Raw genomic sequence first — 21,577 nt, 5'->3', positions numbered from 1 at the left:
TAAATGGTCGTGAGCGAGTTCTGCGGTTGATCCAACGACCTGTGGACCGCTTTGGTAAGGTTGTTGTTATGAAGAAGCTATGTTGTCGAAGCAGAGCGAACGTTGATGAGGCTTTTGCATCTGACAAGTTGAATGTATTAGTAAATAAAAATATATGCTGAAGTTAATTGAATTGTTAACAAAGAAACGACAATGTGTTTGTGATTATTACATTAAGAAATAAATGGTAAACTTTCTATTATTTTAGATTCGTTTAACTAATACCCTTATGTATGCTAAGGTTGGATATTATTGTCTTTACTCAGCAGTGGAGAGGAGTTCTGTTGGGTTAAAATTGGTTGAGTCGCGGGATCTACTTACGAAGATATGAGGAGTGCGACTTCCTTGCCTTGCCCACGGGCTACTTGTAATCGAAGCAACTACGACAGGTAAATCGCGGACCATTGCCTGCCTTCATAATTTACGCTAATTATTAATACTATCGAGAAATTATATGCTGCATGAAGCCTGAACAGTTCCAAATGTCACATATTGTTATTCAAGCACCTTACTCAGACCTGGTACCGCCGAATGGCCTTAACAGCTACTTATTATAGGTCCATAAACCAAATTCATAGTTGTATCTGTTTCAGATCGGTTCAGATGGACCACCAACAGTTGCAGAGGTTATGCCGGCTAGGGTGAGTTCTAGATATTTAAAATCTAGCAAGTTTGAAAGCAAGGCTTTTTAAAATAACCTTGCGGAGATATTACAAAGAAAAGGCTTTCTTCGTTACGTTGTCAACGTACGGAACTACAAGTGATCGAAATAAAACTAGTGTAGTAAATCGAAAATAGAGAAAACCTAGCAAGGTTTCGGCTTTCTAAAGTTCGGTTCCTCTACTCCTTATTTCGAATAATTGCACCGTTCTACAGTTGTTACTATAAGAAGCCATTTCGTGTTTTGTCTAGGTGATCATGCTTGTAGCGGGACGATGTTATAGTGGCATATTTCGGTCGTCCTGTACGTCAGTGGAGCAAGTGAATCCTGTTGTGATTTTGGTACTTCGTTTTTGTAGTCAAGTAGATTTTTTTTTGTGATTTGTACCAAAAAGACAATTTTACCCTATGTTCTGCCGTGACGTTTTCCGCTACGTCAGAAAACGCGTGGTATTGTTTTGGACACCGAGCTCAGAAATTGGATACCGGTGGATCTATGCTTTGAGAAGTCAATGATTCGGTTATCCAACATACGAATGTATAAACTGCAGCATCAGCGACAACAGTCGGTTGTTCCCCTATCGGCGTTAGTCCCTATAATATTATAGGTGACGTCAGTGGGGATCTCTTTGACCCGTATAGGGATGTTACTGATTCATTTCAACCGTCCATGGGAAGAAGTGTTGATATATAAGGTAAGTGTGATAAGCTGATGGTTAATCAGTGATCAAGTAGATATGTTATACTGACGAAACGAAGTTTTCGTGTGTAGAAGTTAGTCACAGTTGCATAGATATCTCGTGGGTTATTTCACGCGGATTGAAACAGAACAGACTTGATGCTGATTGATTTTTTTTTTCTCTGAAATTGGTTAATGGTCTCGCCAGCAATATTATGTTAATAATAATAACAATGTATAATTACAAACAATAATTACAGCACTAGACTTAGAGACTTGAAAAATCCTCTGCTTTACCCGTTAAGAGAGATATGGAGTTTGAAAGTTTCGTTCTCGTGGATAGTGCAGGTAGTAACCTCTTGGTTGAATTTATAGGTATAGTTCATGATTGCATCAGTCTATCTGTGCTTGCTTTCGCTCATCGGAGTAAATGGCAAAGAATACGGCTCACTGGGAATCACACGCCTAATCAACAGGGTTAAATTACTTAGATATTATCGATTGGTTCTTAAGTTTAACAGAAGGCAAATTTGACCGACACCCTTATCCTCTGCCAAAGAGAGCCTTACGGCAGCTCGCTGTTTTCTAACAGGGTTCATTGCTTTCACTGCTGTTCTGTCCGCGAGAACAGACTTTCCTAACACGAACATTAGGGTATAGCACGAAACTATATCCTCACCGCACTGATACTGCTTCGGTCATAGGAGAAACAATGGAACACCACTTACACGACAGCGGGGGCTCGTGCTCTGATTTGAAGGCCGGTACAATAAACGCATGTAGCTAGGCTGACTTTACTCCCCCTTCGAGAAGAAGCTCTCATTTATCCATCTTTACAATATTGACTCTATATATCTCCGTTAATTGGTTTTTTTTCCTGTTGTATGATCTGCTGAGTGCTACTCGCACGCTGCTATGGGCGTTTATTGTATTTCTTCTCAGAAGAAATTTCGCACTGTAAAAAAATGCACCGACAAATAATGATTACGAAAACACTTAACGCAGACAGTATTCCCGTGCTATATGGCTTGTTGCGTGCAAATTGTATTGTTTTTGAACTTGTATACTACTTGTATGGGTATGGATTCTACAGATGTGCACAGCGCGGACAAGGATATGGTGCGCAATTGCACCTAATTCAGTTGGAGATTTTCCAAGAAAGGCCGGGCACCTCCATGGTATTGGAGTTTTGTCTTTTCCACTCGTTATAGTTGAGCCATACATCTCTACTAGATGCTCCGAGAACGTTCAGCTGTCCTACATTGGACTGGCGTTCGTCAGGTCGATTCTCTACGGTAGGTCTCACAGGAAAGCTCGTTGTAAAGGTGGCACATTGAGAGATCAAGGTGATATGTATCAACATAAGTCTTGAAGTCGAGTCGGAGATAAAATGGCCAACACACTTAAAAGCATTTTATAATATCAACTTTTTTTTTTCATCTGTCTAATTTTCTATCGCCTTGATAAGCTGTCAAAGTTAGCTAAGTTCAATAGGCTCTGTTGTATGAAAGTCATTGTAGGATATCCTCCTTTGTGTTACTCATCGTGAATAAAAAACGACAATTAATGCCAATAGGCTAAACTTCAATTCAAAGCACATGTGTCGTTAGCAGCTAGATAAATATACAATTTTGTCTATATCTACATAAATCTGTGCGTGTACAAGTCAATTAGGTTTTACTAAGAAGGCTAACTGTCACTTGTTCTCAGACCTACCTTAGTTAGTTCCTGTATTATACGTATTCAATAGGCGTCTCTCTAAGTTTATCTTACATTTTTGTATAAGCTTGTACGAGTGTCTAAGGTTGTCAATATGTGATAGCATAATCTAGACAACTATAAATTTCGGTATCTTCCATATTTGTGTTCAATGTTTACCTAATTTACTCTATTCTAAAATAGGCTCCATCCATAAAATGCCTAATATATTTTTTGTTTCCTTATATAAGACGTTTCTGCCCGTGAGACTTTTTTCCTTATTATTTGTTCATTGAATTGAATTTTTCTCAGCGCTCTGAAACACGTAGGACCTATGTTTTCAGTCCATTGTGAATCTACCGACTTACACACGTATACATAAACAGCGTAGTGTTGCTCTTGCGAATGGTACCTTTTAGTGATACCATGATCTTGACATTGATATTATTCAATTAATACTTCAATCTTCGAGATCTGCTGCACGTGACGCATTTCCGCCAGATGAACGAATGGTCGTTGACTGACTAATCCGTGCTATTCGCTCTGTCATGAGCGCCTTACCTTGTCCCGCTGCTTTTAACGAACACTTAAAGCAATCCTCTATCTTCACCATCAGTTAGACTTTAGACGCGCTTGCGCGAAACGACGACGGACCATCTCATTTGCGGCAGTCACCCTTTCGTACCGCTTCCCGCCATCTTTGTCTTGTGAATCATGCGTCTTCTCCGCGTCCATTTGCTTGCTCTGTTTTTGTCCAGTTGAAAGCCTTTTTAGCAAATGTAAGGAGTAATGTTTTTCGGATCGTTGAAGGTCACTAAAAGTATTTGCCACCGGCAAAGCCGTCACCGGTCCCTACTCACCAGCTGGCAGGTCCAATTTAACGAAACACAATACAATTAAATACTAGTCATTTTGACGGCTAACCTGAACCCGTCGGATCAACGCACAGAAGTAAGGCGGAAAAGCATAAGGTAGATGCCTAATCGGCAGACACTCTAGTATTCCTCTTAATGTCCGTCTTGTATAGTCGAAAAATCTCTAATTGAAAAAGGGGCCCTTGCTTGTAGCTTGTTGAAGCTGTTTCCTTTCAGTCGTCATGCAGAAATAAGTGCGTGGTTTATGTTCCCTTGGAAATTGAGGCTTGGTCATTCGGAACAGGTAGAAGTCGAGCTATAAACAAAACGAAAGAAACAATTAAAAACCCCGTCGACTTCGGACAGTAGCAACAACGAGCATCTTCCAAAGTGGTCAGCAAGTTTAATCGTGAAATTGGATAAAAACGTTCTTCGCATTCATTTGTGGTAAAATGTCAGTGCTGAAGGTTTAACGCGCCGTCGATGAAAGCGTATAGGTGTGAGTGCGTTTCGAAAACAGCAGTCTAATTATCAGTCGGTGGCATGGGCAACGGGGCAACCTACGGCTCCGAGAATAACATGCTGGTCGTGACAAACAGTGAGAGAAAACAGCTGACATACGACAAACTCAGTAACAACGGGCCGGGAAATCAACAACAGCATGATTATTATAGGAATCGCCGCTACAACGACAATGGCTGAGCACATGAAGAACATACTTAGATACATAAACCTGTAGACTTTCATAAGTGTTGAGTAAAATTTATTGACCTAAGATCACCGCTACGTTGCATCGATGGCTTAGAGATAGCCTGCTTTCGCATGGGGCGTTTAGTGTATGTGCATACATACATGTACGTACGTGTATAAACAAGGAACTAACAACTTGTTGTTAGCGATGGGAAGCGCTATCATTTCTTTTACCGTTGAATCAAAAAGATCGGGTTAAAATTATATGCAAATATTAAGCAGCTTTACGAGTGGTCGAGCCTCGAAAATGGTCAAATTATACATGTAGGATGATTTCGTATAGTATTGTACTGATTTGATCATACATATTGGGCACGAGCGTCCAGCGGGGATACGTAGGGAGACGCAAATTGACGAGCTCAATCTTAGCGATAGATTTGTCTACCAGATCATCTTTTGCAGGTTAGGAGGCCCCCTTATTTGCACCGTGACGATTGGAGAACGTGTTTTGATTATGCATACGCACGATCAGGTCCCTGCTAGTTTTGTTGAAACGGTGATTGGACGCCTATCTGATCGAGTGTCATTTGATAAGCTTTGCCGAAATAGAATGGGCACTTAATATATTATTTTTTGCGAGAAGATTCATCCCGAAACATTTTCTATGCTGTAGTCGCATCATGGTAGCTTTGACTCTATTTGCGAATGTCTTCGCCTTCCCGGCCGTGTGATAGATTCAGCGTGCCTTTGTGGGTGGGATGCGTGAATGCGTACGCTTACGCGGAGCGAGGTCATACCCCTAAACAAGTCTATTGGGTTCCTATGTCCTAAAACCCAACACATTGCTTGACGCTTGCGTGAAATTAACGAAGGATTCGCAATCCTTTCTCGGTCTCTATTTGTGACGATACCGCCTATTCCTAAAGGATTCCGTTATTGTTAATGCCAGGCGACCAGTGTGATGATGGGGCAAGAGGGACAAGCTTTGGCAGAGGAAGCCAGGGGCGTTGACTTAGGCTGTGTGTGAACGTCTCACGTAAACGATACTTCCCGTATGCAAAGTAGGAATGCGTAGGTCTGCCACTGGCTCAGTTTGATGTCTTGAAACTGCCATACCAAAACGGTTGGACGGCGTTTATCGTTTACTTCGTGGACGAACCTGCTATCACTATCGTTAGTTGGTAGACGTTACGTGAAAGAATCAGCCAGTAAGAGCAATGCCACTAACGGTTTGTGTTTGCGATGCCGGCGGGGTCTATTTACTATATGTAGCTTAAAAAAGCATGCGAACACAGACAGAGGATAAAGGGATGGGTTAATTCCAGGGAAAAAGATCTGACCAATCGGTCGGAGATTGGGTATGGAGCGAAAAAAAAAACAAGTTCACGTCAAGCAACAATTACATGACGCTTTTTTTGTCGTTTGCGATCTATGAGTCAAGGTAGAATCGCAATGTAAACATATTGCGCGTTTTGTTTAAAACGTGCAACGCTAGTGACGTTTAATTGAGAGAAAGCACAATCTCGCCGACCCCATAGGCAATGTCATTGACGAAGGTTAACGATCAACATGAGGTAAAGCTATTCGATGCCCGAAATAGTTCCTGGTCATGCCGGCGAATAGTTTACTGTTGATACGTTAGACATATTTATCTTATCGTGACCCCTTTTCATTGGAGTAATTCGTTCGCAGTGTAGGTCGCTGCTGGGTCCGCTAATTCGCCTCGGACGGGTTGCTCTGATAGCGCCATTTCATTAAGCTGAAATGGAGGCTCTCTCGACGTGTCTGCTCTCGAGTTTACCCCCCGGCGCTCGTACTGAAATTAGGTTGTGAAGGAGTTATCCGTCATGACATTCAACGTAGAAATAAGCATATTGCACTCGTATAGTGTACATATTATGAGTGCACAGCTATATATAGTGTAAATAATTTTGCTACCATTGATAAAACTTACAAGTCGCCTATTGTATTGGGTGTAGAACGCTAGCTCAAATATTTTTATAGGACTGAGCCTAACGTACCGCTAGATGACTACATAATGTCATATCTCACAAATAAGATTCCAATTGCAAGATCATATATTATGGCAACCATATCGACGGTGACTCCCCATCTGCGTAAGAACCTCCTAGTTGTGTTTTCATACAAATCAATTAATTAATCAATCAATGTATTTTAAGTAAGATGAGTAAATACCAATTGCATGTACATGGCAATATAGCTACCTAGAAAATCCTAAACCTACAAAGATATCCGCCGATTACGATTTTCCCCTACACAGTAAACAGGTAGTTTGCGTTAAAATATTATGGGATATAGGGTTATATTATGTCGTTTTAAGCAGAGACAGAGATTGCAGATCCCAATCGCTATTGTATATGGGCAAAAAAAAGACACTATACCGAAATTTTCGCATTCACCAGAAGTGTAGGGCATTGTTTAAGGACGACGGCTTCCGATTCGAATAGGAATTGGCTCCATCTGAAAAGTTGCTACGAAAACCGTACGTTGTTTGGACGGCAAACTCCGTACGTTTCTATGGAAATAAGTTTGCTACGCTATTAACTATATAATATAACTTTTTCTTAATGAGAATTTGAAATGCCGTAAGTTTTCAGTTTACGCATTGTCTCAGCAGAGCCAAACTCATGAGCTGTGCTCCATTACAGACAGATCCACGAATGTTTAGGTTGTGTAGTATATGAGTCACGGACAAATGTTAATCCGAAAACGTTTCGGGGAATCGAAGCGACCAATAGTGGGGCAATCAAACGATGGGGATTGTCCACATGGCGCTGGGTACCGCTCAGCTATGGGAACTGAATAAAAATCATATCCCGAAAAAAAGAAATCCTTGTAAATTACGCACATTCTAATCGCTGTATTTATTTTCGTCTCGTCTTATTTTAAACGCTACTAAATGTTCAATACATAACACGAATGGATATGAGGCCCCGATGCGTACGAATATGCTCTCTCTGTAAAAAGTAGAACTTTGCTTCTCTCGAACAGAACGAATCTTTTAGCCTATCGCGAAAGCGTTCGTTGCGATAAAGATAGCACTCGTGTAGATAGGTCTCGGGTAAGAAGAGAGCATTTGCCTATCGCCTGATCACTACGACCGGTTTACGCCACGTGCGCACAGGTAGCTATAGCTATACGATTTAAAGATTCAAATGCCGAATGGTATTGAGCGTATCATAGTCCGATAACAATACACACGTGGCAATGCTAGTAACTGATTCAATTGGTCTAATGTTGATTCGTAGGTAGAGGGGGGTACGGTTACAGTTGTTGACGAGTCATCGGGCATACGAACCGGTGTGGCCATATGGATATTTTTTTTGTCTATTCAGCGACGCGATAGGTAATAGACAGTAAATAAACAGTGTAAGTAGAACGTATGATCGAAACTCTTTGTGTAAGCGATAATCAGATGCATCTACTTATTTTTAATAGTATCATTAAAACAGGCAGTTGTCGCTTACAATTGAGATGAACCATGCAACGAGCATGGCCTAATCGAATGGAAAAACATCAGGCCAAAAAAATGTCTGACCGGGGAGGCTCGTGACTAGCTAAGCGGCACAATGACTTAATGCGTTCCGGTGATTCAGCGGCCAACCAAAAAACAATTCGACCTTTTTATTTGTCTATTGGATTCGGCATGGTTAGGAAACATCACGGACCGTCAGTCGCCTAGTGGACAAATTTAGGTATAGCCTTTCCTTACCAGTAACTCATTGGTGGAGCATCGAATTATAGTGGATGGTCTAGCTTTCGATAGTACGTAACCCTGATTGGCAGGCTCACTGCCAATAACGAATTTTCACGTGAAAATATTCCGCACCGCATTAGAGTCCTTGCTTTTTTTTGGACGAAGTAAATGCTAATAGCCGTCCTCGGCTACCATTTTCACTCAAAGGCTATATAAGGGTACATAATTTGGAACATTTAGTTGTAAATCGGGCTTCGAAATGCTTTCCTAGACAACCAACAAAACAATATCAACTTTTCGATTGAGAACACGTACCATGGTACAATGCGATTGCTAAAGTCAACTCTTAAATGCCCTCTTGGATAGCCCCAGGGATCGCTAGAAACGGCGCTTTAAGTTTTATTGCCTAAACTTGGAAAATGTAAGGTGCTTAAATCGAGCAGAAAATATCGAGGAGATGTAGGGTTTGGCTGAGCTAGCTAGTTATAGTTGCTTTCATCTTATAGGAACTAAACAACGCGCTCATTACAATCTTTCAAAGAATTTCCGCCTGCCACCCTTGTGGGCAGGACTCAATGTCGCATGCCGGTAGAAAAGGGAGGCTGAAGGCTTCAGATGATTAAATTATTCGAAATAAGCTCGTATTTCTCGTAGAACCCAAATAAAAAAATTCATTTTCTTTTATGTTAGTAGATTAAAACTTCGCCTTGTAACTGGACGTTGTTGGACTCGTTAACTGATTCGCGTCTAAGCACTTTGCGCTACCGCTTATCTTATTTTCGTTAACATTTATGTTAGTGATGGTTCCCGCTGTTAACGATGCGGTTTCTACGAGAAAGTAGAGGTTTGTCTTCGTAGCAAGCTGGCAATTGTTTGTATTTAGCATCTGCTATCGGACCAGAGTGACACCCTACAGAATATCTGTTAGTTGTTTTTTTTTTTATGTATAACTGTGCGACCAAGCATCTTAAGAACACAAACACATTTCTAAATTGCTACTGGGCGAAAATTATAATACGGTGTATTACGTCGTCGAAGCTACCCAAGCAAATCTTGTTCATTGACAGAAGATCAGTGAAGTTAGCAGCAAAGGATTTATACAATCCATTTCACAGCGCCAAGAGTAATGGCACTAACAATCTCTGAGGAAGCCGTTAGCGGCTGGCTGCAAGACCGGCGGGCAAGGGGGGGGGGCCACGTAACTTCAATGACGCAGTGTTAAGCCGTCGGTAACCCGAACTATGAATTGATTACGAGCGCCGAAGCATACGACTTTCTATTTCTTAGATCCGAGATTCGAATAACCCTTGCCAAGGTTACACTATTGAAGCTGGCCTGGAACAAGCACACCTCACAAGTTCCGTAGTAACAGAGTTTGAAAAAACTCCAGATACGGAAGTTGTGAGGCGCTCCAGGGAGAAAAGAAAGCTACGTTTCGGTTCGCAGCTACGATATAATACGAGATTTAAGTTAAACATACAAAATAATGTTTCGATTATGCATTGCATAATAATATACGCAGCGTGCAGCGTTTATTACGTCATGAAAGAAGAACGTGTTTGTGTGAGGCCAACGCAGGATTCTAAGCGTCCAATTCTACTCGGATGTCAAAGCAACGACTAGCTAACCTAGGTATGCCGCAATTTTGTGCGGGTTAAAGTTTTAAGGAACGGGGCACCTTTTTCACACACACACACAATAAAGTCCGATGTGATACCGACTGTGGTATAGCTCTTGCCACTTTCCTAACCTAGAAAATTACATCGCCAGCATAACCGGCTGTGATTTCGACAGCAGACTCCATGGGCCCGTGATTTTGCCTGACAAGACCATATATCTTCTCGAATTCCAGTAAGGGATTGGCGAGTGGGCCGAAAAACATTAGTCGATCATACGTATGTGCTAACGGCAATACGCTTTGTTCCGAACTGCAAGCCTACGTTGAAGGAACATTGAGGTTAGCATTCCATTACGGAGCTTTGATTTTTTGTATGCTTAGGTTTTTGACACCAGCGCCTCTTCTGTCCTGCACCGGTGTTGAAGTCGCGCACATGCGGTTCCGTTTGAATGGAAACGTTTTTGTTTACAGACCGTTATCATTTAATCATTACCCGTTTTGTATCTTGGAGTGTAGACTGGTAGCTAATTGGCAACGTTACGGCGCCCCTTTTCAAACTAAACTCGGATATGCGCATTTTCCCTATATGGAACCCTGCTTGCGACTGGGGGCGATGACGAAACCCTTGTTATATAGAATGCAACAAGATCCTCAATTTAAACCGTCGCGATAAACGAAACAAGGCTTAGAAGATGGCAATTGCGTCACCAAATCGACTGAACCCGACGACGTCATTCAATGACCAAGACCTAATGAGACCACAGTCCACTTTTTGAACGGAGATAAACTTCATGTTGAACCAAAGCAGCTTTCACAAATACGAGCTTTGCTGCGACCCTGACAAACGAATTGATACTGCCGAAATAGCCACTTTTCCTAAAGGATGTATAACAAATGACTTGCTAAGGACGCCTTCTGTCCACTTCGCTATGTGAATGTAAAATTTGTCGTAAGTCTATACTCATAGTGGTATATGTACTATTATCCGATGTATATATTGCATCGGCTCGTGATTGCAGACTACGTGCACCCTGGATTCAGCACTTGTCGTCTGCGGAAGCTTTGACGCACGTAGTTCAATTGGCAAGTGCCTGTTGACAAGACTCGACGCTCATGACCTTGGTGTGCCTGCCTGTAACTTAGTTCCCAGCATAAAGCCAATGGTAAGTCGTGTACCTAGCTCAACACTTACGCAGTTGGAGTATTCGTCGTAAAAAACCGTTTTTTTCTAGCTGAATTTATAATAGAGTAAACACGCCATCGTTAGACCCCTATCGATTATTACTTCCACTAACGCTTAGGTTAGATCCGAATTAGCCCGCAAAATGACCATTCCGTGCGTTGAAATTAGTATGATCAAATCCACTTTCGCCTATAACATAGAGAATATGCCAAGATACTGTAATTCGTTGAACTATAAGATTGTTGGATATGTTATAGTCTTTAGCTATCATTATATTCTGTTAAACATGTGATAATTAACAACTTATACAAATATGAAACTTTCAACTTACGTACCATAAGTTTTTTTCTGTACTCAAGTGTAAGAATGTTCGAACGGCATTAATTTAGACGTTCACAGTTTTTGTGACTCATGTTTACACATGTTCGAACGTTTTGTGTATGAAAAATTAGCCACTGCGATCTCATACAGTTCATCTTCTCTGCCTCTTGGCTTTTCTGGCCAATTTAGGCCACAGAACTACATGGGTTACAATTAGAAGAGACACAATCGAATTCGTCAATTATTGTTATTGTCTTTGTACATTTTTACTGCTATCGGCTATATCCTGAGACTCCGTAGTCTATATGGAGCGTGCACACGGGTCACTTGGATGCATGTTGATGTATGGATTATTAACTGTACACAATTAAATCTATTCATCTAGTCCCATGCACCAATGCCACAAACGCGGTGCTATATTGCCGTTCAATGGCGCGGTTTTGGAATTTTTTATATTAAGGCTAATACTTCGTCCTCGTAGAAGGGCATGTCCAACGTTTGAGGACTCATTGTCAGTCATGTGCGTATGGACAGTTTTTGCTAGGCGATTCCTGAACCGTACGACGTACATTTTGGCCTTAAGGGCGTCCCTCTGCGTCAGATATGAAAACTGCAGTCAAAAATGATATAGATATCAATTACGGAATCTATAAAGAAATGATTAGGACGTTGAATTATGAAAACCGCCATACTTCATTTGGATGGCGTTTAATTGAAGGTCAATAATAAAAGGCACCAATTTGCACTCCGGTTCAGATAGAACGACCACCTGATCATATGGGCCTGCAAAGGCTGCGCATTCTCTGCTACTGAGTGTTGATAAATGGATATCACACACGGTACTGGATAACTGATAGAAATTCTCAACTTATTATTATTATCTGAACTAGGTTTTAGCAGTTCTGATGGAAAATGACCATACTAACCTAACGCACCTTTCGACACATGGTATTAATCCGCATGTGCTGCAATATAAATGAGCGAGTATTTAGAACACTTGATGTCGTACAAGTTATCCAAGTCCTATTGAGTAGAAAAAAATTAACAAACGATTTGCCAAATGTCCCAAAGATGGCACCAGCAGTAATGAGCGGTATGATCCCCATTACAATTTCCATCTGGAATGCCTACATGTATCGTTAGCGTTCTAGCGAACCTGATTTTTTGCAGAGTATATAGTGGAACCGATAGACGGTAAGGCGTGTGTTTTGCCGACTGGTCCCTTTCTACTCGTTGGATCACATCTGTTTCAAATCAAAGAAACCTCCATTAGTTTCTGCAAATTAATGCTCGTTGTTCTTACGGCCCGCCTTCAAGGTTTCCGTTGCTGAGAATTCAAAGCGATGGTGTAGGCTTTCGGAGTACGGTGGCAAGCCGACCAAATGATACAAGAGTCAATTTTGAGTTATTATGTCTAGCCCTAGTAATCTTTTCTACAGTAAGATTCTCCCAAATGAAGCGTATCCCATAGGTTATGATTGAGTTTAGTTTTAGGTCGAACAAGCCCAAATCGAACGACAAACAACGTTGCCTTCCTGCGTCTACCAACAATAGCACTTTTTGTCATTGGCGATATGAAAAGCGTTTAACATAGGCAAAAGGCGACCTGACAAGGCACAAGGTGCTAGTGGCCGCTGTCCTGCCTCTCTCTCTAAACTTCGTCGCTTCCGGTTTGGTTGGGCTCTGTTTTCCTGTAAAATCGCGGCATAAAAGGTGGGGTACACTCATAAAAATACCCACCTCGGCCAATATGAACATAACCACGTTTCTGAGTGTTTAGTCAAACGGTGCTCTAAAACGGTGTATAACGGATTGCATAGTTTGACAAATTCTCTCTTGACGTCGGCCATCAGGGTCATGCAGGCCGTTTCTGTGAAGCGTTCTCTCCAGTATCCATATTACTACTTCGTTGGAATATCGTGTCCGCTCTCTAAGTGGATGTTCAACCGGTAAACACTTTTTTTCCGTAATTCCCCGCTATGATGTCAGCGCCGTTGGTTCGACGTTTGCCTTAAGAATTACTAATATCTTCCCACTGGACTGAAAGTGTTCCAGCCGGTAATTACGTATTAATTACGCCAGAACGATGGCGCATCTTGAGACGCTCGTTGTAGACCTATGTGGATTGGTGGTTTTCTTACTTTGTAAGTTCTCAAGGTTTTGTATTAGTCCCCCTACTGTGAAGTAGGATATCGCGTTGTATGAAAATTTACTCTTCTTACGTTGCTGTAAAGAAGGGCATCGTGCGTGGTATCGTACACCCAGATGAGACATCTTCGAAAAGTGATTCATGGAGCTAATAGGGCGAACCTCCAAACTGTTGTGGTACGTTGGCCAGTCGAATCGTTGATGTTTTGCATCAGCGGTCAAATGGATTTCCAACTGTCTAAGGTACGATCGCCTTTGCGTACGTTTTTCGACTGATCGTCTAGAAAACGGAGGCCAAAAAGGAGAACTCGTATCACACCTTGGTCATAGGCCTAAAGGTTACCTGGTCCCTCCAGGCAAGGCTGCAAGTATAATTAAACTACGACGTGTGCCATGATGGGGCAGTACTGTAGATCGGTGAATTTCAACTAGACACTGCCCACTGGGTATAAATGCTTACACCCTTCGACAGAAAATGATTTTATTTCTAAAATTCCCCCGATCCTGGTTACGTTGTAAATATATCGATGATCGTACTTCCTGCATATCACGAGAAGTTTGGTATCGAGGTAAAATTGACAATCATCGTCCACAAGCGAATCTTGAAAGGCCGTAACATTATACGAGCCTATATGTGCAACATAATAGATAAAAGATAGATCATTACTTCAAGTATTATTTACTGTCAAAGTAGGCTCCACCATTTTAACAGTTCGCTTTGCAAGCTAAACACGTGTGTTATTTGCTTCTGTGACGCCGCACCAGAACGTATGGTGATTGTACTCTTAGTAACCCCAAATATAATTTCGACTGCATAAATAATTTGTCATGTCGATCAAGGTATCTAGAAAATAATAGATTTTAGGTAGTGATCGTATTGTGTTCGTTGGTTAAATTAAAATATTCGATTTAGTTTCATCTTTCCATACCTTCGTGAACATGTCTGAATCACAGAGTGAACCTCAAAGATATCCTTGTAGGGCTATTGACCATATAAAACCTATAGGTTCTCGACCCTTTTCCCTTGCCCTTAATATATGTTACCTCGATTTTTTTGTTATTAAATCACATCCGTTAGCACTACGTTTGAATAGGAATAACACGATTGCGAAAAGGAGATCATCTCAAAACATAAGTTTTGCTATCAAACTAGAGCAGAAGAAGAATTCTGTTGCTCGTATTGCGCTAAGGAGAAATTATTTCAGAAAACAGATACAGACAGTTTTTTTAACCTCTCAAGTGACCCCTAACAAAAAAGTAGATAGAAACTTATTGAGAGTCCTAAAAGACAGCAATCCGCTTTAAAGTCAGCTGTTGGTATCTTCAATACTGGAGCGCTGAAAGCAAGCAAAAAAAAACGTTAAAAAATCTCAGAAAATAAAGGAAAAAAAAAGAAAATAAAAAGAATCGTATTAGCAAACTTGAACAACTTTAATTTCATGTTACATACCTACTGAATTTTGCCGTAACAGATTAGCAGCTACGCTCTGTTCAAGTGTTAAACAAGTTCTCCAGAGGGGAAATATGTATAAACGAAAGGAACAGCTTTGAACCCTTTACCAAGTTTGTCGCAAAAGAATAAATAGATAAATAGGACATATAATATAATAAATAGGATAAATAGATCCCCGTCGAAATTGCAGGGGTCTGCTAGTAGCATGGATGCGTCGTTCAATACAATACCTGTTACTTTTGCAATTGGTACAAAACTAGGTTGGCTTGACGCCTAATTGCTACAACAGATTACAAATAACTAATAATACGTGTGCATATCGCTCGTTCTAGGCTGCTGCCAAAACCCACGTAACGTACCATTCGATTTGCTTGGATTTCACTTTGTGTTAAAAAGCGTCGGAAAACTGCTTACCTACAGTTATATACATATCGCAAGCAATAAATTGATTCTTAGATACAGCAGACATTTTTAATAAGCGCTGCCCATAGCATCTATGCTGTATCGAATAAATAGTCTTCGTTTGCTCTATTCGTAAGATTATTCTATCAACCTCCATACCCAACGACTTATAATTTTCGCCATTTTATATCTGACGTCATCATACACGTGCAAGCATGCTCGTGCGTGACTCGAGCTATATGAAGATAGGCCAAACAGTTTGTTTAGGATAAAACCACTCAGGCCAACGTGCGACTGGTGAAATACAGCAAGTCGTAATCGAGAAAAGTTAGCTGACAGAACGCGTATGATCTCTGCTTCCCAGACAGATTCAAGGACGTCATTGCGACAAACAGGCTGTATTATACATTGTTTTGGAACATAGTACGACTGCTCGTATTTTAAGTGATCTCACACGGTCCGACTCCTAGAGAAAAATACGCTGGTGTTTCCTGTGTTAAATGTTAAATAGATAGCTTACTAACGATGTATAGGATAGTTGCACGTAGCGATAGTGTACGATACCCCGTCTAGTGGGTTACATGCCTTGACATAATCACCTTAGCGTTCTCATGGCCCATTATCATAGTGGCTAGTGCATATTTAACAAATGAATTTAGATTGCACGCGGGACTGTTAGCTGGTCAGATGTTCTTGTCTTAGTTATAGCGGTTTTACTTTGTACTAACTTGATTAACTTTACATGTAATAATTTATGCCAACTATAATCCAATAGAAGCTAAACACCATAAGTGAGGGCCATGTATGTTAATAATAAAATTGTATGTTTTTCTATTTATTCGTTATTGAAACATTATATGGCTGAGTGTATCACTACGTCTTCTGCGATATTTTTTTATATCTGTTATTCTTTTGCAGATCGCGCAATTTTCAAACGAACTGCAGGTGGTGGGTCATTATAGATTTAAAGACCCCAGACGAACTTTTTAAATTATCGATACACACGAGGTTCGATGTCATTAAGGCCAACAAAGAGCTTATCTAAATGCCAAACCGCCAGCTAGCAAGAAACCAACTTCTATTAAAACCGAGTCGTCCTTACTAATGGTTTTTGCGAATCAGGAACCGTCATCCTTATTGTGTGCATGTATTATAATACAGAGGCCTGTGAACGACCTAGGAAGGCGTCGTATTAAAAAAAAAAAAAAAAAAAAACTCTTGATATGTTTATTTTATTTGTTTTTTTTTTTATCTCACTTTAGGTGATGTGATGTGCGTCCGTTGCGCAGATGATGGGCTGATGATCGTCTCTAGGTTAGTACGTAATATATGTTAGCTTGAACCCCTATCGACAAAAGGAACTATTTTATATTTAAGGGCAGTTAAGCCTGTTAGTTCCTGTGCCATCGTTCGAATCTTATCGGATTAATATTTATATATATTTTGGCACTACTGCGATCTTCGATGAATCGCAACTAATTTGATCTGTGGCGCCGGCGACTAGGTTTTTTGCAGTCGTATGGGACGCGGTCAGAGATCATTAGAACTAAAACTTGATCTGCATATAGAAGAAGTTAATTTGTACACAACAACAAGAGCAGGTTACACTTACGTAACGTTGTAAATTTTTACCCTGTAATATCACACATCTAATAGTTGGCCTTCGAAGAGCGCGCTATTATGTATAAATAACCAGCGTTAACAAAAACCTCATCAAGGTCATATAATACCATAGCATTTTTTCCATTAGCAGAGTTGTTTCTCGAAGCGTTTAATAGCCATTATGTAATACATCTGCGTTGTTGCCATAAGGAAGCAGTCTGAAAAAGCTTCCATACATTTTTCCTTAGCCTTAATATCTCCTTACTTAACCTTAGTCAGTAGGATCCTATGGAGAGTTCCATAATCGGTTATAAGCGTAATAGCGTGAATACGCGCAGCAGAGTGTGCACATAATAACGATTGGCTGGCTAAGATATACGAACTACAGATATTTACCTAACTATTGTCTTCCATTATCAAAGTAATGATTGATATCAGGTCGCTGATCTGGGCGGGTCACGTCCTATTCTAATTCTCTACTAATGCCTTTTGCTTCGCCAAATGATGTGCCCCCATTCTTCGTATCGGTCGCGTGTACCGCCTTTGAAATAAAAGGCGACCGAACCAATTTACATACGGATAAATACCTCAACTGTTCCATAATCATCAGTTTTATTACAATATTTCGTAGGTTTATCTTCTGCTAGATTGGCCGTAAGGCCTTTTGTTGCGTTAGGACCCTTCTATTACCTGTGTATAGAAATGCTCAGTGATTGAACTTGATGCAGCTGTACATTTTATCGTTATGAATACGCAATATCTGCACACCTGACGCGTTTCAAGCGGCACACAATCGTCATGAGTCGCATAACCGAACGAAGCTATACAAAAACGATATACTTCAAAAGGAAGACAATTCAATACCGATGATGGCAGTCTCGTACACTTCGAGCTAAGTACCGAGGCATTCATCCGTTAAATATTCGGACTGCAGAACGCATGGCCATGTGATCACTCTTCGTTCTATGACATTCATATTCTTCATCGCAAATAACACCTGTTCACCTTGAACGGCAAACACCAAGATGCCAATAGAAATCCAATACAGAAAATAAGCTACACCATCAAATGGAAACTATTGTGGAAACGGGAAGGCTGCCCTTCTGGCGTATCGGCACTGGCTTCCTACGTCTAGCCCCTACAGCTTACCTGTCCGTTTATATTTTAAGCAATTTAGACAGAGGAGAAGACGAAATCCATTATGGTAACCGTAGATTGGAGAAAACAGTGAAGCAAACATACTATAAACGCGTTCGGTTTTTTCGAATGCACGACTAGGGTTTCCTATGTTGGCCGATTATGTTTGCACCATGTAAATAAGAACGGACAGGCAGATCGAGGCGAAGAAACAGAGTGACTTCAAACTTATATCCCTACCTTTCGTGCAGTATTTTATACCAATGTATTTTGTAGTGAACAGGTATTCTGACATCAATTAAACTTAACACAATAAGAGCGTTTAAATGTATTTTTTTTATTTATCTATTTAATATATTTATTAATATTTAAATTAAAACTAAATTTCGGTTAAATAAACAACGTGCATATCGTGAAGACAGGCATTTTAACAGCATAGATACAACGAATCTCGTCGCGTTAAAGGAAACGAGGTCACACGTTTGAATTCGACAAAGATCCCACATAGCGGTACTTCTGGGTCTGTATATTTCATCTGGGGTACGCAGTGATTGAGCATATTTGATATCTGTAGAAAGGCTACAAGCGTAGAAATCGAACAGATCACTGTGTTTCAGCGGTATCAGTTTGAAGACTTGTTTTCCCTGAGAGCTGTCCGCTAATATTGAGGTTTGGACATTGATACAGGTCATCTCCGGCTGACTAATAAGCGTGCAGTGTGCAGCAGAAAAAGGTGCTTGTTTATGCTGATTTATTGTAATTGAGCAAATCTAATCGATTCCGAAAATCAAACTAATCATCCTTTTTAAGCCGTTTTTAAACGTCAGCTTGAAGACGACTAGTGCATGAGGTTGAAAACAGTTGTACGTGTAGGCTGCAAAGATTGCCTCCACTTATGGGAAGCTGTGCATACTAATTTCTCTGTGGATACAACTTTTGGGGGATTTAGTTGGCGGTGGACGATATTCGATACCGATGTTGACCGTGGCCTGCCGCTTTCAGATGAAGATGTTACTTGTTTTTTGTTTGATGAAGATGATTCGCTGAGCTATCTCGTGCTGAAAATAAACCGAGTATTACGAACGTTTCTCGCACCCAAATTGCTCAAACGAAATATCTGACGCCTATGCTGGGACGGTTTTCCTATGAAAGCTACATCACAAAGTGCATCGGGGACCAGGGATTCAGATCGGGAAAGTCAGGGACCAGGTCGATCCCGAAATTACTTTGTCCGAAATTGTCGTTGTATATATATGTAGATATAAATAGTGGAATGATTCACAAAATCCCACACACATACCAAGTACTTTTAAACAGCTCTCTGCTTGTTGTAAAATCTAAATCGACCCGAATTCAAAAACTTCGCTCTTACGTATCGCCACATGTTAACTTCTACATGTTAACATGTGACCAAATAGATACAACACAAACTTGCAGACTTACAGATAACAATATAGACTATGAGAACACTTCGATCATTGTGAACTTTCAACGCGAATCATTCTGTCTGTCGTAATGGCACCACGTTCAGTGAACCAGAGGGACACCAGCGTCACCTGGACGTTTGCCGATCAGTTCTAACGATCGTGCTACAATAATGTGGGCTTTTTTGAGGTGAGACAGCGGGTGATGGATTGGCCATTTCGGTTCCGGGCATCTATCAGCCACCGGTTGCCAGCTTTCCACCAAATATCCTTTCCATTAAATCCTTTCCAAAAATGCGTTTATCGCAACTTGAGTTCCTTCTACTGAATGACAACGATACGTGTCAACCGCTACATTTTACGCTGCGAGCTGGTTAGAATGAAAGTAGATAGAATAAAGCTAAAAGGTAATTTGCGCCGAAGATGTACCGGTGTACACGGTGGATGTGTACAGGATTTGTGTACAAAATTCAATTCGCTGTCTATTAAAACACGTCTTGAAATATAGTACATATTTAAAATAGGATATTTAATTATATTACGAGTAATCACAGGACAGGGTCATCTTGTTAAACGTATCGTCAGTCTACTACTGGCTGGTTTGAGATTGGAAACTGAAACTATTATCGGCTTCAATGATTTCTACCGCAACTAGGCCTATCTGTTTGCACGGCACATAGATATTAGCAAATGACCACTTTTTGCCAACAGTTAACCTTATAGATGAGTCTCTGATTATCGAAGAACGTTTCGCGCCCCACCGATATAAAAGGCCCAGAGCTAATCAGATCTTAATAATGGTTATATTATGGAAATATATATATGCTGTTTTGCTCCGAAATGCTAGAAACGGTCAAAAGTAGTGTTTTTCTTATAGGTTCAGGTATGTAAACTTGCGACTGGTATCAACACCCTGGTAATTTAGACTCTTGGCTCATGATTATGCCATTTTCAGCATCCGCAGACTTATAGTGATAAATTCAATGATGATGATGATGATGATGATGATGATGGCTTTACTGCTGAGATTTTAGTCGATCGTACTACGGAAGTTATCCGAAGCAGCCTTTCTTTTAAGTGTTACTTCTCTGAAACTCCATTATTATATGAAAATGCCTTTTTACACCAGCATGCAATGTAAACCTAAACTTCCAGCGTTTTTTAAAACTGTGCTGCGGTTACATAACGGGGACGTAAATGACCTGCCCAGTGCGGGCCCGTTGGCTGTCGTACCAAGTTGGGAACTTTAGAGATAAAACAAGGGTTCGATCAGATCGCTCTGCCAGATCTGAAGCCTGCCTTTAAGAAACACGTATTAGATGGTCAGGAGCTTTTTTCACCTGACTTATTACAGCCTCGCCAATGTTCTCGAAGTTGGTAAAGGTAAAAATGAACATTTAACTAGATCACAAATAACAGTGCATTGGTACTAAGTAAACATAGCTATGGTAATGTTTGTTATTATTGAAAGCCATGTAGCTTGATTATGTAGTACATGGTCACAGCCGTGACACAGACAAATAGCGGTTTGATAGACATCCTTGGACATAAACAGAAAATTCGCCGAGAAGTTACCCATCTAAAAAACCTATTTTGGAACTCGTCCGGTGCTAATGATTCGGAAACATTTTAATACAAGTTGTTACTTTTCCATCATTAATGTCTGTGATTGGAAATGTTTTATCAGGTTCTTCAAGGGAACTGAGCGTGAATTTCTTACTGGATAATCTGTCTCAGAACTAGCTAAAAGCCTTAGTGTGTTTGATCGGTTCATCGTTGGATTCTTCCGACTCGGATGTTTCAGCCTAACCTTCAAATGAAAGAGCTCAAAATTTCAGAAGATCAAAACTAATCCGTGCGGATTGTTTTATTATCCTCTAAGCATAACCGCTAATGTGGAACTTATATCCTAAAACAATCTAAGTACCTTTTTTATTTTTTAATTATTATT

At 40.5% G+C, this 21,577-nt stretch overlaps 2 protein-coding genes across 2 annotated transcripts in view; one reads left to right on the top strand and one right to left on the bottom strand.

The window, feature by feature from the left end:
- Window positions 1–1,328: 1,328 nt before the first annotated feature.
- The window catches only part of LOC111268941 (uncharacterized), a 34,229-nt gene continuing 13,980 nt past the window's right edge, over window positions 1,329–21,577 (top strand). Inside the window, exons 1-2 of the mRNA XM_022848191.1 lie at window positions 1,329–1,394; window positions 10,976–11,119. Of these exons, the coding sequence (XP_022703926.1) occupies window positions 1,344–1,394; window positions 10,976–11,119 (195 nt within the window). The 5' untranslated portion in view covers window positions 1,329–1,343. The remainder of the gene's footprint in view (window positions 1,395–10,975; window positions 11,120–21,577) is intronic.
- Window positions 18,497–21,577, bottom strand: part of Mesh1 (Metazoan SpoT homolog-1) — an 8,121-nt gene continuing 5,040 nt past the window's right edge. The window contains exon 4 of the mRNA XM_022848202.2: window positions 18,497–19,260. Coding sequence (XP_022703937.1) covers window positions 19,201–19,260 — 60 coding nt within the window. The 3' untranslated portion in view covers window positions 18,497–19,200. The remainder of the gene's footprint in view (window positions 19,261–21,577) is intronic.

Source organism: Varroa jacobsoni, unplaced genomic scaffold (genome assembly GCF_002532875.2).
Source record: "Varroa jacobsoni isolate VJ856 unplaced genomic scaffold, vjacob_1.0 scaffold_1334, whole genome shotgun sequence".
NCBI lineage: Eukaryota > Metazoa > Arthropoda > Arachnida > Mesostigmata > Varroidae > Varroa > Varroa jacobsoni.
The sequence above is the reverse complement of the archived record's forward strand: the minus strand, read 5'-3'. Positions and strand labels throughout refer to the sequence as shown.